This window comes from Dipodomys merriami, unplaced genomic scaffold, assembly GCF_024711535.1.
Source record: "Dipodomys merriami isolate MVZ:Mamm:240054 unplaced genomic scaffold, mDipMer1.0.p SCAF_6, whole genome shotgun sequence".
Taxonomy (NCBI): domain Eukaryota; kingdom Metazoa; phylum Chordata; class Mammalia; order Rodentia; family Heteromyidae; genus Dipodomys; species Dipodomys merriami.
The window spans coordinates 73653868-73671441 of record NW_027206179.1 but is presented as its reverse complement, the minus strand read 5'-3'; the positions used below and the strand labels follow the sequence as shown (position 1 = coordinate 73671441).

General features: G+C 41.1%; 2 protein-coding genes and 1 long non-coding RNA gene across 4 annotated transcripts in view; 2 read left to right on the top strand and 1 right to left on the bottom strand.

The window, feature by feature from the left end:
- Sucla2 (succinate-CoA ligase ADP-forming subunit beta) overlaps nucleotides 1-8098 on the bottom strand; it is a 40499-nt gene extending 32401 nt beyond the window's left edge. Inside the window, exon 1 of the mRNA XM_070003205.1 lies at nucleotides 8013-8098. The gene's annotated coding sequence lies outside the window, so the exon portion shown is untranslated. The remainder of the gene's footprint in view (nucleotides 1-8012) is intronic.
- LOC138814209 (uncharacterized) lies at nucleotides 4-4828 on the top strand. The gene is made up of 3 exons (XR_011367922.1): nucleotides 4-595; nucleotides 3506-3603; nucleotides 4567-4828. It is a non-coding gene; the product is annotated as an uncharacterized lncRNA (long non-coding RNA).
- Nucleotides 8099-8331: 233 nt separating the features above from the next.
- Nudt15 (nudix hydrolase 15) lies at nucleotides 8332-13973 on the top strand. 2 transcript variants are annotated; one of them, XM_070003202.1, is made up of 3 exons: nucleotides 8332-8514; nucleotides 12110-12391; nucleotides 12465-13973. In XM_070003202.1, the coding sequence occupies exons 1-3, from the start codon at nucleotides 8357-8359 to the stop codon at nucleotides 12706-12708; spliced, it is 684 nt and encodes a 227-aa protein (XP_069859303.1). In that variant the 5' UTR covers nucleotides 8332-8356; the 3' UTR covers nucleotides 12709-13973. The 2 variants fall into 2 exon arrangements, with proteins under 2 accessions (XP_069859303.1, XP_069859304.1); XM_070003203.1 differs by having other exon boundaries at nucleotides 12110-12306; nucleotides 12465-12712.
- The last annotated feature ends 3601 nt before the right edge of the window (nucleotides 13974-17574 follow it).

Genomic DNA, 17574 nt, shown 5'->3' with positions numbered 1-17574 from the left:
AACCCTGCCGCAGCGGGGTGCGGCGGCGGGGTTGGGTCGGGTCACTGCGGAGCCAAACTTTGACCTTTAGAACTTCCACTGCAGCCTGAGCATCCGACCTGTGGCCCCCGGACACAAGCACGTCACTCGATTGTGAGCTAAACCTCTCTGAGCCGTTGAGAACTTACACGTAGAATGGGGTTTAAGAACACTGAATGCCTGCTTTGTACAAAACACCGAGTTAAATTTTGGGGATTCAAGTTTTAAAAGTTAACTTTTAAAATGCACAGTGCTTTCTGACACCCGAAGAGGTCAACCGCGAAGACACTGAAATTCCTGGGGAAGCTTCTTTTAAAATACTGTGCTTCCATCCTGTCTGAGGGAAGTGAAGACATCTGTGTTAATTAGGGTTCTCTAAGAACCCAGACGTTACACTAACCATGGAAAACATGTGCTAGGGCTTGGACAAATGATTGGGCTCACGTTCTGGCTCTTGGCATCATCGAGCTAGCTTTAAGATGTGTGGGAGCGATTTTAGTGAGCAGGATCTCAAGCACAGGATGGATGGTCCTTCTGACAGGCATGTGCCAGCTCCAGTATGCAAGTCTGACCCAGTGTAAGAGAAAAAGAGAGGGGAGGGGAGGGAAGGGTCAGGGAGGAGTACAGAAGAATATAAGATGAGCACCTGTGGGTTTAGGGAATGGGAAAGGACTCTGCAGCTCCTGAAATGTACTTTCTTAATATTTCATACACTCAGGACGTCCTGGTTCCATTGGCAGTGGTGAAGGAATCACTTTAGTCCCCTGTCATCACTAATAGATACCCTGGGAGTTAGAAACAGGGAAGAAGAGAAACAGACATTGGTGGTTCAAGTAACCTCCAGTAATCGGATAAGACCTGAATGATCTTGCTAAAAGAATTGTGAAGGACTTAGTTTCTAAAAGGAGCACATTTTCCACCAAATAGGAAGAGGGTGTATTGTCAAGACATCTCTTTTAACTGATGATAAAAGAGATAGTGCAACCAACCACAACAGTCCAAGACTAAGTATTTTAAAAGACATGCTGGCACTTTAAAGAAAGCATGGCACTGGAGGGCACTTTGTTAAACCAGATACTGAAAGATAAGAAACTCATGTTCTCTCTCATAAGATAAAGCTACAAATGTGAACTTTAAAGTAGAATAGTAATTAATAGATATTGTAAAGGATGTGGGAGGTAGAAGAGTGGGAAAAGGGATGCTGGGTTAGTTCAGTGCACATTACACAAATGCATGTATGAAAAATCTCACACTCAACCCCATTGATGTGTATGATTAATGTGGTAATAATTCTAAGCTGACATTGCTTTACCTAGAAGCTTTTATTTTTCACAACAAAAACTTGCAATTCGTGGGGCTGGGAGGTAGCTCAGTGGCAAAGCATTTGCCTTACAAGTGCAACATCCTGGGTTCGATCCCCAATACCAAAAAAAAAAAAAAAACTACTAAAAACTTGCAATTCTTATATTCAAAGATCTTAGAAACTAGTATGGCAGGATAGCAGAATGTGATAAGTAGAATAAAGGTTGAATTTTGTTTTTGTATTTGCTTGCTGGTGGAGAGAGCTGTTTGTATGAAAAATATTTTTTCTCCAAGTACAACAGAATTCTTGCTTTTGACCTTTATCTGCCTCCCACTAGGATAACACATGATATACAGGGAAAAGAGGAAAGACATTTTCTGAGGATCAGGAGACATTCACTTCTTCCAGTCTTTACACTTTTCATGCTTTGATGTCCAAAGATAATACCTTTAGCTGATATGTTCTACTGTTAACAAGTACAACGTGCTTTACAACTTCCATATATGTTTCCCTGTAAGTTCTACGCCAAGCTGAGGTAACAGATGTTTATTGAACACTTACTTAGCCAAATGCTTATAAATATTTTCTTTGTAGTCCTGCCAACAGTCCTACATTTTACAGAAGGGAAAATGGAGCCTTGAAAAGATAATATGAAAACTTGCCCCATGTCACAGCTTTTATTTGGTTGTTTCTCAATCAGGGTAGGAGAATGAGAAGTTGAGATAAGTAGGATTCATACTTCTTTCTGGTTTTCTTTAACCCTTTACTTTTTTCTACATTTAATTAATAATATTCATCTCCAAAGGAAAGAATGATAGAACACAGTAGTGGAGGGCAGATTTGACATGCTTTGAATTACAAGAGTCTGAACTTTGCCTTCCAAAAGCTAAAGCCCAGAAGGACTCAAGTTTAAATGTCAGAAGTAGAACTTGACATTACCTCACCCCTTGAGGGCATGGGGAGAAGCAAGAATCTTAGCAGTGGTTCCTTACAAGGGATATCTGTACTGTATACTCCCAGGGATCATTATGTCTAGGACAAAGGGCAAGTCTGCCCCTAGAGGGAATCTAGATTTGGGAATCTAGAATAAGGGGCATTTGAGGGACACTCAAGATCTTGAGTGAAGGGTAGAAACCTCTGGCAGGCTGGCACAACCCTGTAGCTAAAGCCAAATAGAGAAACCAGCGGAAAGAAGGAAGAAGGGATCCAGAGCATATGGGAAGGTGGATGTGTCTGCATATTATCAGAGAAAAGAAATGGACAGGACAACACCTGATAAGGGAGGAGAGAGAGGTCTGGTGAGAGGCTGCTTCATTTAGCTTCCCAGTCAGTCATGGTCCTTGAAATACACAATGGAAAGCAGTCCTAGAGTTTTCACACAAAGGAAAATCTCACGAGATAGAAGTTTAGCAAAGCCTTACTAAACAGAACAGGATAAAATAAGGAGTGATAGGAGAACCCCTGGTCTGCAGAGGGTGGGAGTTTTAAGACTCAAAATGGTGGTTGTCAAAGGGTTGCCAAAAAGGAGATCACCGGGTGGTTCAGGAAGAAAAGGGTTTAGTGGGAGAGCCAAACCAACAGGCTGCACTCTAGAGTAGGGTACAGCAGCTCAACCTAATGGTAGATTATTTAGGGAGGGGCGAGAAGGAGGTGTGACTGCGTCAGATGAAAGCCTGGGGTCCTTTCATGGACCCATATTCAGGTGATTGACAGGTTATTTACAGGTGACTACTGATTTTAGGCGGTGATTTCTGGCTAGGCTACAGTGCTGTCCTTCATGAAGAGTGGGGAGACGGGACTGTTCTCCCTGGCAGACCTAACAACTATGTCTATACTTTTTAAGCTGAGGGACTCTGTCTTGAGTCCCCATTTAGAACTGAACCCCACCCTACCCCCTTCCCTACCTCCCCCACCACCCCCGGTTGCCTCAACCACATGTAAGTCCTTTAGCAGGTGGTTATAATAGCCCAGTCTCTTGAATTCTAGTTAATAACACATAATCCAGTTTTTCAGGATATTTGTGTCCAGAAACCCCAACAAAAGCTTGGCAGCTCCAGCACAGCACCTTCTTTTGGCTGCCCATCCTCCCAGCTGGAAGCTTCACTTTGGCTTTGCTTTCACTTCGCTTTGCCTTAACTCCTGCTTAAGTCACCTCTGTGTTCATCCTTAATTTCTTTCTCCAAGACCAAGAACTTTCTGGTATGCTTATATCTGAGGACCTGAATCTGGTGACATATTTCAGTGAACCAAGGAGAATGAAGGAAATCCCTACTCAGGAGCAGGTAACTATTCTTCCCTAATTTCAGTTAGCATACCCAATTCCTTTTCAATATGAGGTGAGTTTTACGTCCTCATTCTGGACTGGAGAAATCTGTACAACAGTAGAGATTTAATCCTCTCTTCTGTGTCTAGACATATCAAATAATTATCAATTTGCCTTTTGTATCATAAATTGTAACTACAGATTTTTGGACTTTGTGTATTTTCTTTGTTCTGCCTTCTTTTTGGTCCTACTAAAAGTTTGGGGGATTTTGTTTGTTTTTTGTTTTTGTGGGTCGGTCATGGGGCTTGAACTCTGGGCCTGCGTGCTGTCCCTCAGCTCTTCAGCTAAAGGCTAGCACTGTACCACTTGAGCCACTGCACCACTTCCAGCCTTTTCTAAAGTTTATGTGGTGCTGAGGAATCAAACCCAGGGCCTTATTCATGCAAGGCAAGCACTCTACCACTGAGCCACCTTCCCAGCCCCTAATAGTTTTATCATTTAAGGTTGCAGAACTTTAGTTAGTAGATTTCAACATTATGTAACATTTAGATTCCTATAAGGGGAGGGGGGAATGTTTGAAAAGAGCTTTACAAAAAATCTAAGTAGAGCTGGTAATCCAGCTTTATCCTAGAGTGCTTGCCTAGTATGCATGAAACCCTGAGTTCCATTTCTTAGTACCACATAAACAGAAAAAGCCAGAAATAGTTCTGTGGCTAAAGTGGTACAGTGCTATCCTTGAGCAAAAGCAGCTCAGGGACAGTGTCCAGGTCCTGAGTTCAAGCCCCAAGACTGGCACACACACACACACACACACACACACACACACACACACACACACACACACACACACACACACACACACACACACACACACACACACACACACACTTATCAGTAAAGTCTACATAATATCTGTAACTATATGTGGGTGGATGATTGTTATTTGTTTTGTCATGAATATAATTTCAGCTTTTTTTTTAAGCCCAGCATTAATGGATCATGCTTGTAATTTGCCACTCAAGAGGCTAAGATCCAGAGGACCACGATTCTAAGCCAGCCTGAGCAGAAGGACTCCAAAATTGCCAGCAAAATGTCAGGCTAGAAGTGTGTGTGAAATGGAAAGTACCAGCCCAGCAAGCCAGCAGCTCTGTATTCAAACTTTCGTACAGGTGGTAAAAAAAAAAAAAAAAAAAACAAGGTAAAAATAATCCAATAAAGAGGAGATAAAGAGATGTAAAACAAGAAATAAACAAGGATTATTAATATACATATGTGTATATATGCATATATATATATGATTTGTGTGTAAATAAGGTTTTCTTGCAAAAGTAACCAATTATTCTAAAATGAAAACAAGCAACTAAGAGCAAATCCAGAAGATTTAAAACATGTCCCAAAAGAACTGTTACAGTTTGTACTGAGAAATATGGTAGGACATGAAGAAGCACAATAAAGTTATGAAAACATTTTCTAGATAAAAAGGTTTTTTAAAATTATAAAATATATAAGCACCCACGAGTTTATACTTGAGCCAGGCCTGGGGCTCATTCCTCTAATCCTACAAAGGAGGCTGAGATCTTAGGATCACAGTTCGACCCAGCCTGGGTAGGAACTCCATGGGACTAAACTTCAATTAACCATCAAAAAGCCAGAAGTAGAGCTGTGGCTCAAGTGATAGCGTACCAGCTCTAAGAGAAAAAAAAACTCAAGGACTGCACCCACAACCTGAGTTCAAGTCCAGGACAAGTAACAAAAAAACTATACATGAATGTTAGTAATCACTGTATAATTTCTAGAAACATCCCAAATGTCCACCAAGTGGTATGTGAATAAACAAAGTATAGAATAGAAAAACAATAACTTCCTTGTTGGTCATGATGGTGTCTGAAAGATCCAAGAAGCTTTCATGTGCCACCAATGATCGACAATTGGCATTCAAGGTAGATGAGATGAATATAAAATATTAGATCACGGTTTTAGGCAAATATATCCATGTACTTTATTATCCCAAGCTTCGTCTTCCACCACCCAACATTCCTAATAACAGCTTTAATGTAATTTGTATACTGTATTATTCTCCCATTTAAGAAATAGAATACATTTATCTTTTACTCTATTCATACAGTGGTAATTCATTTAAACGTTTTCATTACCCCACAAAGTAACTGCTACCCCACAAAGTAATTGCTACCCTTCCATAGTCACTTCCTACTTCCTTGCAAACTCTACCTGCTTAGCCCTATGTTCTATTCTGTCTCCATGAATTTGCCTCTTATAGATTTCATGTAAACGGACTCTTTCACTTAGTGTAATCTTCTCAAGGTCTATCCAACATTCTAACACAGCTTAACATATTAGTTTGTTACATTGTTACTTCATAACTAATAAGTATGTTAATCTTAAAGACTGGTAAATATTATTCTATAATGGGATTATATGTAATGTTATTAAACAAACCATCTCAAATCTTAGTGGTGTAAAACCACAATCACTGTATTATACTGATGATATTGTGAGATCAGGGATGTGAGCAGGCCACAGCAAGGACGTATTTTGCTTTCCCATGGTGAGGACAGCTCATAGGCTGAAGATTTCTGGCTTGTTTTCAGTATTTCATGTATCTGAAGTAGGCATGTGAGTAACTGGTAAGTGACCACAGTGACTCAGTAGTAATAAAAGGGCCCCTTCTTCACTTCATTCTCTGTTTACACCATCTTGAACTTCTGAATAATATTAAACCTTGAGTTCCACGTTTTTATTGGACTCTGAGCTCTCAGATCATGTAGCTAGTTCCTTAGTTCTGTTTGTCTTCTAGACTTTTCAGTTCTTCTCTGCTTCAGGTGTGCTCAAGTGGGAATAACAGAGATGGGTTCTTCGTCTGTATTGCCTGTATTGGGATGTCTGGAAAAGCCAGTGACAGACAGCCAAATATCTCTCTCCCTGTCTTTGAATGACCTTTGCACCTGGATAGCTTGCGCTTCCTGACAATATAGCAGGTACAGGATAATTAGATTCTTCACGGGGTCCTTGGATTTCTGAGAGTAAGTCTTCTAAAAACCAAGGAGGCAACGAGGGGTAAAGCTTCAAGAATTCTGATGACCTAACCTAGCAAATCATATGATGTCATTTCCATCTCACTATATTGGTCAAGAAAGTCACAAGCAGATCCAAAAGAAGGGTAATTAAATTATGTTTCTCAAATATCCATCTAATACATTGACAGAGAAGGCACATTTGATAGAAGTAATACTAGTTTCCAACATTCAAGATAAGTTTACACAGTGAGGTAATAGGCCTGCAAGTCTGATCTTAAGCTCTCCCATAAGAATATGAAAGACTAAAGCCAGACCACAAATTACAGATTTTTTGAAGTGAGTATCCAGTTCCCTTTCTGTCTCAAAGACAGAAAAGAGGAGAGTGTATTGCTACTTTTTGTTCTTTGTGATCTTCCTATATAAAGAAGTTTCATTAGATAACAGCAATGTTGAAGACAGAGGAGAATTCCCTGCCTCTAGCCCTGCCTTATCAATCTTCCCATTTGAGATGGTTTGCTATTGCCCAGGAGAGTCCCCCATATCAAAACAAACTTGACCACACCATATAGTCAGGGGGCACAGCAGATGGGTGGAAATGGGGAGGTTTCTGTGTAAGGACTCTTCTGATGTCTTGAAGTTCCCTGGGTCTCATGCTGAGTCCACATGAATTCAAGGACATGGTCTTCCCAAAGTGTTATAACAGAAGCCACCGCATAAATCTGATATGTTTGAGACATCTTAAGGAAATAAGTTCAAATGTGAGAAAGCAGCTATTAAGACACACTGAATGTGATCAGATCAAGTTGAACCATAGTGAACATTTAGTTCATTTCACACAGACTCAATCCCAACCAACCAATGACATACAGTGTTAGGAAAAAGATGAGACGGGTGTGGGAGAGGGTGAAGGAGAGGGAGAAATGTTCCTTTGGACATGAGTTGCAATGTGACCTAAGTGTAGGATTTAGCTACATTAGGCACCATTCAATATTATATAAAACTGCAAGGTGGGTTTTGAGCTACATGGAGCTTCAAGTGTCAAACACAGGAAGTGCCAGAAGGAAAAAAGAAATGAATTCAAACCAGAGTATTTAAAAAAAATTATTGTAGATATTGTGCAGAGGGGTTACAGTTAACATGAGTTAGGTAATCAGTACATTTCCTATCAATCATTGTTACCTCCTCCATTGTAAATCCCATGTAGACAAATCATGTGTTTTAGCTATAGTTCTTTGTTTCAACGGTGATTTTTCCCCTTTTTCTGTTTTTTCACTTGGTGCATGGTGTGTAAACATCTGCAATAGTGTCTCAAACATGAAATTAACACATTCTAACACAACTTACTAGTTCTTATTTACTCCAAAATTTCATTTATCTTAAATCAGTGACTTACTTCTGCCCTGGTACCTCACTGGTTCCAGCTCAAGTGTAAGACGAGTTCTCTGGAGCGAAGGTCACTCAAGATAAAACAATGTGCAAGAGTTCAGATGTTCGGAAGGGCAGGTGTCCTGTAACCAGGTGGTATGGAGGGACCTGGGAACGGACACCTAAGTGTTGAAGTGCAAAATTAAATGGCATTAGTTAAAAGAGAACTCGGCCCGCAGTCCCACCTCTGCGGGAGGCGGAGGCCTAGCGGCCAATTTGGTTTAGAGGTCCTGGGGCGACCCGAGCTAAGATTGGAAGCGTACACCACCGGAAGTGCCCTTCCAGTGGCGGCCCAGCCAGGCCTTCGACACTATGAGCGTCAGTGTGGAGCCGCTGAGGCGGCGCCCCGGGGTCGGGGTCGGAGTGGTTGTGACCAGCTACAAGCATCCTCGATGCGTCCTGTTGGGCAAGAGGAAAGGGTCCTTTGGAGCCGGCAGTTTCCAGCTTCCTGGGGGACATTTGGAGTTCGGGTGAGCAGGTCGATCCGTCAAAGCGGAATGGAGGGCGGGCTTTGGCGTGCGTGAGAGCGTGCCTGCGCTGACGCCGTGCGTCGTTTCTCACGGGTTCCTCTGCGAAGCCGAGGGTCTCGCAGTCTCCCGCCGGGAGGGGGCGCTGTGCTGGGGGAAGGAAAGCACGTCGCCCGGGTGAACCTGCCCCGCGTGGGGCTGGGAGGAGCTGGGTGGGCGTTTCTAACCCCAGCAGTCCATCGCGGACCCTCCAAGATTCCGTGAGGTTCCTTGAGATTTCAAGTGTCCCTAAATACTTGTGTTCTGTCTAAATAGATCTAAAAGTAAAAACACACCACTATTTTCCTAACATCAGTTCTTTAGTATCATCTGTTACTCTACCTTCTTCCCAATTTTACGCATTCCCTTCCCCCGCCCCCCTGAATTGAACCCAGGGCCTCTTTCTTGCTAGGCAGGTAGGTGCTTTACCACTTGAGCTACACCCCCATCCCTCTTCCTAAATTACCTCTAAAATCTTTTTTTTAACTCTTTTTGTCCCTGTTGAGAGCAAAAGAAAAGATATATATCGCATTATCTCAACATAACTAATAGTAACTCCCCAACAGCCTTTGTCTTGCCATTTGTTAGTTGAAAATATGGAGTGTTCGTCTTGGTAATCACAAGTAAAACCGTCACACTAGTGTCTTTTAGTCTTTTATATAAAGTATGAAATTAATATTTTAGCATATTAATTTCTTTGTGCATCCTGGGGCTTGAACATAGGCCTTGGGCACTGTCCCTCAGCTGTTTTGCTGAAAGACATGCTCTACAGCTCCACTTTTGGCTTTTTGGTGATTAATTGGAGATAAAGAGTCCCATAGGCTTTCCTTCCAAGGCTAGCCTTGAACCATGATCCTCAGATCTTAGCCTCTTGAGTAAGGATTAAAGATGAGAGTCATTAGGACCCAACATGTGGAATTTTAAAAAATGATCTTCTGAATTAAAAAAATCCAATACATTTATTGTTTTCAGATAAATGTAAGTCATTAATACTGCATTTTAAAAGTTTTAATAGCCAAATTAAGAGGCTGGTAAAAGGTGGCTTAGTGGTAGAGTGTTTGCTTTGCATGTATGAGGCCCTGAGTTCGATTTCTCAGCACCACATAAGCAGAAAAAGCCAGAAGTGGCACTGTATTTCAAGTGGTAGAGCAATAGCCTTGAGCTGAAGAGCTGAGGGACAGTGCCCAGGCCCAGAATTCAGGTCCATGACCAAAAAACCAAACAGACAAACAAACAAAAAAAGAACCAAATTTAAAAGTCACCTGTGGTGGTATACACTTGTAATCCCAGCACTTGGGATTACAAATTCAAAGCCAGCCTGAGCTACATAGACAAAAACATCTCAAAAAACCCAATAGGGACAAGTACTGTGGCTCACACCTGTAATCCCACCTACTGGGACACAGAGATGGGAAGGATTTTAGTTTGCAGCCATCCTCAGCAAAAAATTATACCCATCTCCATGAGGAAACCCAGTGTGGTTGTGTATATCTGTTATTCCAGCTACATAGGAGGCATGAATAGGAAGATAATGGTTCAGGCTAAGACAGGCAAAGTGCAAAACCCTATTGGAAATATAAAGCAGAAAGGACAGGAGTGTGGCTCAAGTGGTAGAGTTCATACCTAGCAAGTGTTAGGGCCCTGAGTTCAAATCCCAGTACTGCCAAAACAATATCAGCAAAAACCTGAATTGCCTGTATAGCCACATATTAAATGTGCTTTATTGGTTGTTGGTGGGTATTAGCCAAACTTAGATCACAAGCTAAGGACTAGAAAGAACATATAATTACTAGAACAATTGCTAGAGATAGCTATCCTAAGAAAGTACTGGACTCTTGACTCAGTATCAGTGATGGTAACCAACACTGACTTTAAAGCAGTTTTACTAAGTCCTTAAGCTAAGTACCTGCTAAGCTGCTCTCTGTCATGTGGTCTTTACCAAACTGAATACTGACAGCTAACTTTAACAGGAGTCAAACAGAAAATAGCCTTATTTTGTCCTTCCACTCTTCAAAAAAGAGCTTTTTTTCCCCCACAAGTGATATTTCTGATAATTTTTCTGTACTAGTTTAATAAATTGAATTTTGGCCCTTAAGATTTACTTCCAAGCATTCCAGAGTAATCCAGTATAAATCTTTAGCCTCACTTCCTGGTTCTAATCTCTCCCTGTGATTTTCAAAGCAAAGCTGTTGCTTTGCTCTCTCCACCTCCTGCTCCCCTCCGTCTGCAGTGCAGGGGAGGAAGGAGAGGGCAGGCTGTTGATCCCATGGAGGCTGCTGCAGTTCACCCATTCCCCTTCTGTGTGCCAGGTCCACTGTCCATGTGCTCTCCCATCAGGATTCTCTGCTTGGTTGCTTGGACATCCCACAAGGATTGCTATACCATACAGTCCATGGCTAAGTAGCACTGACTGTGGTACTGGTCCTGTTCCCCTAGCTCTTGCTTCTTGCATACTACCCCTGTGGAATTCCCAGCAATCTTATGGTCTGTAGAAAGTCCACAAGGAACATACTAGAAATGGTGCTTTTTCACTGCATCCCCTCTAACTTGCTCAGCCCTCCTGGTCTTCTTCTATATTCATATGCATACTAAAGTGACAAGAGACACACTGCAGATCTTCCCAAGACTTCTTCCTTGCACCCTGCTTTGAAGTACTGGGTAGGCCTGTGAATTTCTGCAGTTCCCTGGCCATATCTTCTGGCCTCTGTGCCCATTGTCTTGGACTGTCTCTCCTAGGGCTTGGGGAACAGAATGGACTGTTCATCAGGAGGAAGGGAACCATTCCTATGAGGTAGCAAATGCATATCTTAGATATTGTCCTTGTGTTGGCCTGGGCAGAATGGGGGTCAAGGACTAGTCTGGCCTTCCTGCAAATCCATAAGTTCAGATGACATCTTGTTTGATCTCCCTTATACCATTGAGAAGCTAGAAGTGCTTACTGCCAATTGTTCTCAGTTTTAAGGCATAAGCTGGAATGCTGAGACTACTGGAAAAGTCAGTGCACTTTAGAACAACTACTCAGTGTAAATGCTCACACTTCTCTTTTTCCTTAAGATAGACAAGTAAAAGCCTTTGAGCCCCATATAAGTCTAGTTGACCCAAAAGCCCATGCTCTTAAACCAATACACTGAATGCCTTCTAGTTGCTCAGGTTTGCATCTGGCTTGAGAATTCGTGCTGAATGGGCTAAATGTTAATTTCTTGTTCTCTATGAAGTCCTTTTGCTCCTCAGCTCAGTAGATGTAGAACATACAGAAAGTCAATTCTTAGGCAAACTGGTGGTCTCCCACTCCAGGGAGGTCACCATGTTCATGTTGAACTCAGGATCCTCAATTGGCAGAGCACACTGCAGCCCAGAACTCCCGGACTCAAGCAAGCCTCCCAAGTAGCTGGGGTTACAGGCATACACCCCACCCAGCAAAGACTTTAATCATGTCTAAGTGCAAGCCAATTACTGTTCTTTTGGCCTTACACTAGTAGTTTCTAATCAAGAAAAAAAAAAAGACTAAACTGTATAAATAGAATTGAATAAAATGCAATGGAAAATTTCTGTTTTCTAGGGAGACTTGGGAAGAATGTGCTCGAAGGGAAACCTGGGAAGAAGCTGCTCTTCACCTAGAAAATGTCCGCTTTGCTTCAGTGGTCAATTCATTTGTCGAGAAAGAGAATTACCATTATGTCACTATACTGATGAAAGGAGAAGTCGATAGGACCCAAGACCCAGAACCCAAGAATGTAGAACCTGAAAAAAATGAAAGTAAGACAACTGTATATAATGGTGCACTTTGCCTCGCCTGCCTGCAGCAGATCACTTTGAAATTCAGTTATTTTCCTAAATACAGGTTAGCATATACCAAAGTACTTTCTCCATGCTCTGTGTCAGCTGAGTGCACTGACAGTCTGTCTCTTCTCCAGGTTGGGAATGGGTTCCATGGGAAGAATTCCCTCCTCCAGACCAGCTTTTCTGGGCACTCCGCTGTTTGAAGGAACAAGGCTACAATCCATTTACAGAAGAGCTGAGCCATCTGGAAGGATACAAAGGAAACCATCTCCAGCTGACCAAAAAGATTCTTTGAATCTTTTTGAATTTCTTGACTCTTCTTGGATCTCAAAATGTGATCTGAGATTCCCAGGAGACTTTCAGGGTATCAAGGCCTGAGCTGTTTTTCAGGCATGTAACTTTTCACTTTCATTCTCTGATGAATGTACAGAGATTTCCAGAGCCTGTCTGCCTGCATGGTATTCTAACAGAGCAAATGCAAAAGCAGTTATGAGAATCAGCTGTCAGAACTAGTCAGACACAAAACGGTACAACCATAATACCCCCCTCACTGATGAACTTTTTTGTTGTAGAAAAAGTTACTTTTCAGAAAAATTAGGTTCACATATTGTTATTTGGTTAATAAAAATTTCAGGGTTTTTTTTTCATGGAGATATATCTTGGGCTTTGTGTTTTTTGTTTTGTTTTCTTGGCAGTACTGGAGAGTAAACTCAAGGCCTCATGTTTGCTCAGCCAGGGACTCTACCACTTGAACCAGGCATCAGTCCACAAATAAGATCACATTTTGAAGCACTCTCCCTCTCTTCCTCCCTCCCTCTCTTGCTCTCCTATATCCTCCCTCTTTTCCCTTTCTTTCAATCTCTGCAAGTAATTAGATTTGTGTACATAGAAGTTAGTGCTAAAATTAAGTAGTTCTCATAAGAAACACCACTTAAAGCTGTTAACTGAGAGGCATATCCATGGCCCCTATATTATTTACCTCAACAAATTGAAAATTGTAAGTACGTACTTAATTCCAAATTCCTATGCTACTATATTTGTTTTCATTTTTAAAATATTTAAATATTGGATTTTTGTATAATACCAGGGCTTAATAGTTTTGCATACAGCTCTCCCATTTTATCAACAATTTCTAGGCAAAAGGGACAGTCATGAGTAAGCCAAACATTCACCAACTTCAATTGGGACTTCCTGTATCTGTCCCCCTTATTTTTGGTTGTACTGGGGCTTAGAATTCAGAGCTTCACGCATGCTAAGCAGGCATTTTATCACTTGAGCCACAACTCCAGTCCCTTTTGCTGTGGTTATTTATGAGATAGGGTCTGGATTTTTTTCTCCTATTTACATTCCCACTGTTGCTGGGAGAAAAGCTGTTTCTATGGAGGAGGAGCAGTAGTGAAACAAATCAGAGATGTACCTACCAGTGAAAGGTGTGTATCCATAGAGCTGCCACTAGGTGGAGTACTTGAAATACAAATGTTGCTCTACTAATGTAGCGGAGTCATGATGGCAAGGTATTACATTGTAGGGGAAATTACTGAAGTTTGTATTTGAAATTAAGAAATGTACTCATTATCTTGCCCATGTAATTGTAACCCCTCTGTACAGTAGAATAAAAAAAGAAAATAAATACCTCAAATAAATCAGTATATTTTTATGGAAAAAAAGAAATTAAGAACCTTATGATATCTTCTATATTTTCAGAAGCTATGGTCATGATCATATGATCATTTGTGTTTGAGAATACTCCCATGTTTTATTAGTGAATATACAAGTAGATATACTTGTCTTACACAGTAAGAATATATTTCAATCAACAAGATACTTAGGGTACCGAGAAAGAGGCTATTTGGGTAAGAGACTCTTGAAACACCAAGAGAAATAAATCAGGAAAACAGCTAGAAGTCCCAAAAATAGAAACCATGATCTGGGTAGGCCTGCTAAGGACTAGGGTAAATTTCACTTTTCTTAGTGACTTTTCAATAGACTAGGTTTACAAGTCCTGATGGCAGCAGCCACCAGCCTTATTTATTTTCACTGTCCCTGTCCAGGTTTTATCACTAAAGGAGCTGAATTTCAGCCAGAGGCTAGTGGCTCACACCTCTAATCCTCACCACTCAGGAGACTGAAACCTGAAAGATCACAGTTCAAAGCCAGCCTGGGTGGAAAAATCTGTGCGACTCAGTCTCCAAACAACCAGTAAAACACCAAACTGAAGGCATGGCTAAAATATAGAGTGCCCATGACAAGAAAGCAAGCAAGAACTCAAGCCCCAATAACAGCACCTAAAAACAAAAAACAATCAAACAAAAAACCTTCAAGTGGAGAGAGGAAGAATAAGCAGCCAACAGGTTCAGGAATAAAGTAAGGCCCAGAGTGAGGGATTAGGCCTGGGGGAAGTGAGGAGTTTGGAGCCAGAGGAATGAGACTGGATCAGCCTGTGAAAATGAAGTAGTACGACGTCCTGCAGTTCACTTTCCCAACCCAGGATACAGGCCTGGCTGCTTCTAATGTGGGTCAATCTTTGGAAGGGAGTCTTAGCTGACTCAGAGGGCTAGAAGTGATAGCCAGAAGTAATAGTTGTGAGAATCAACGGTTAAACCCATGGTAGAAATCACTCCTAAAAGTTTGTTCTGTATGGGATCTCATAGGCAAGCAAACTAGCCAATAAACTTCAGCAAATCTGCATGCACCACAAAGTTCATTAGGTATCCTTAATGCCTTGCAAAATAGCTGGAATATGAGGACTCCATTAACATTTAAATCTATGTGAATAATAAAGGAAACAAAAAAATTCAGTAACTTTTTAAAATGGAAGAATGACATGCATATAGGACACAATGAATTACCACTATCTAGATCAAGAAATAGAACTTACCCGCACCCTTTTGAACCTGCTGTAAGAAATTATACAATATGATTATAAGAATTGTGTAACTCATGGCACCTTTCAGTCAACAGTGCTTTTGAGTTTTTATCCATGTCATGCAGCTATAATTCATCACTATCATTTTGCATAGTATTCCATACTTAAATACACTGAAATTGCTAGGTGTGGTGGTAACAGGCCTATGATTCCAGAACTTAAGTCTGAAGCAAGATTGAGAGTGGGAGGACAGCTTAGACTACACAATTGAGCTCTGTATTCATAAGAATTTACATAAAGTAATGTTGATGTTCATTTGAGAATTTTGACTGGGAACTATTGTAAATAAAGCTGCTATGACTTTGTAGATTGTGTGTGTGTGTGTGTGTGTGCATTTTTACTTATTTTTGCTGGATATAAATGAAAAGTGAAAAGGCTGGGTCACCAAAGTATGTATTTTTGCGAAAGAAATTTTAATGTACTTGATTTAAAAGGTCCTACTGCAAACCTTGTTTGCCATTATTAACATATGGTTTATAAATCCTACTAGCCTTCTAAAACACACAATTCAAATCCTGAAATACATTTAAAGGCCCAAGGGTTTGAGGAGTCAGATTTATGGCACTGCATATATAAATGCAAAGAGGGTATGTACACAATTGATTCTTTTTCTAATCAGCTGCCCCTAATCTTACTATAATCTCTACTGTATATTCATTCTTTAGTCCTATTTTGGGAAGGGGGGGTTGTATCCATTATATTATCTGTCTACATATGAAAATTCCCAAGAGTAGCACTGAGATTCCCAGATAGTGGCGGCAGTGACTGAGACAGGTTTAGGACACTGGTGTCCAGGCTTGTGCAGAAGACCTTACTGGGATCTTGCATCTAGCTGGATCTGTGTTCTAATCACCACCCAGCTGGTTTTGATACTCAAGGCTGTGGCCACGTTTTGAAAAGTATCATTTTTGAAAGCAAGTTTGAAGTCTGTCATGTATCCTTTATGCTTTGCATAACATTAACACTCAACACAAGAGATGGGCAGACTTTTGCTAAAGGTAACTAAGCACATTAAACTTAGGACTTTGGGATGGAATACAAATGTAATGACATTGATCAAATCTTAACATTAATAACATCATTTCATCAAAATAAAACCCTATTGTTACACTGCAGCCACATTACTCTGGGTACATAAAACCCACCCAAGTGGAGATTGAGTGAAGGGAAATTTTCACTTTTATAGCACTTAGTAGCTATGCCTGCAAGTACTTTTCTGCCAACCTATAGCATGACGGGGAAATAAGTAACTAGGGTTGTTGACTTTATGATTTTTCTGTGAAAAAATAAAGGAGTCTTATGAACATTTTTTCCCCTTTCAGATAAGACTATCAGTTCTCAGAATTGCAGCACACAATAGGAACAAAGGCCAAGGTCAGGCATGTTATTATGGAAAAATCATGCCAGTTGAGTGTTGGCCATTTCCTTTAAGGAGTCCAGGGGTTGGGGGAAAAAAATTCAGTTGTGAAAAACAGCAGCACTCACAATTTTTCTTTTACTTTTTTGTTTTTTGGTCAGTTGTGGGGAACTCTGGGCCTGGGCACCGTACTTCAGCTCTTTAGCTCAAGTCTACTAGCACTCTACCACTCTAGCACTCTAGCCACAGTGCCACTTCCAGCTTTTTCTGCTTATATGGTGCTGAGAACTCAAACCCAGGGCCTCATGCATGCAAGGCAAACATTCTACCACTGAGCCACCTTCCCAGCCCTGTTTTAAAATTTATGAAAACTCTAGATTGTACATATGAGATGGAGGGGACTGTTAATTTCATTGGATTTGTAACTTGACTTATTGTATTTTCTTTTCCTTATTATACTTAACACTATTGGGTTCATTTTGCTGCCTTTTGTTTAAGCTCTGTCTTATTCAGTGCTGGATTCTCAGCAAGGAAGGAGTACCTAACATACAAAGGTGCTTAAACACAGTGAGTGAATGACTGCCCTGACAGCATCAAGCTATGTCAGTCTAATACTTTCTCACTCCCTTACCCCAGAGAACCTGTTCAACACAGCAGTCAGCAACAGTAATTGGGAAATAGAACGATGGAAACCTATTCTTTTTTTCTTTTTTTTTGTCGGTCGTGGGGCTTGAACTCTGGGCCTGGGCTCTGTCCTGTGCTCTTCAGCTCAAGGCTAGCGCTCTACCACTTGAGCCACAGTACCACTTCCAGTGTTCTGAGTGGTTTACTGCAGATAAGAGTCTCACGGTCTTTCATGCCCGGGCTGGCTTTGAACCTCAATCCTCAGATCTCAGCCTCCTGAGTAGCTAGGATTACAGGTGTGAGCCACCAGCGCCTGGCTTGGAAAACTATTTTCTAT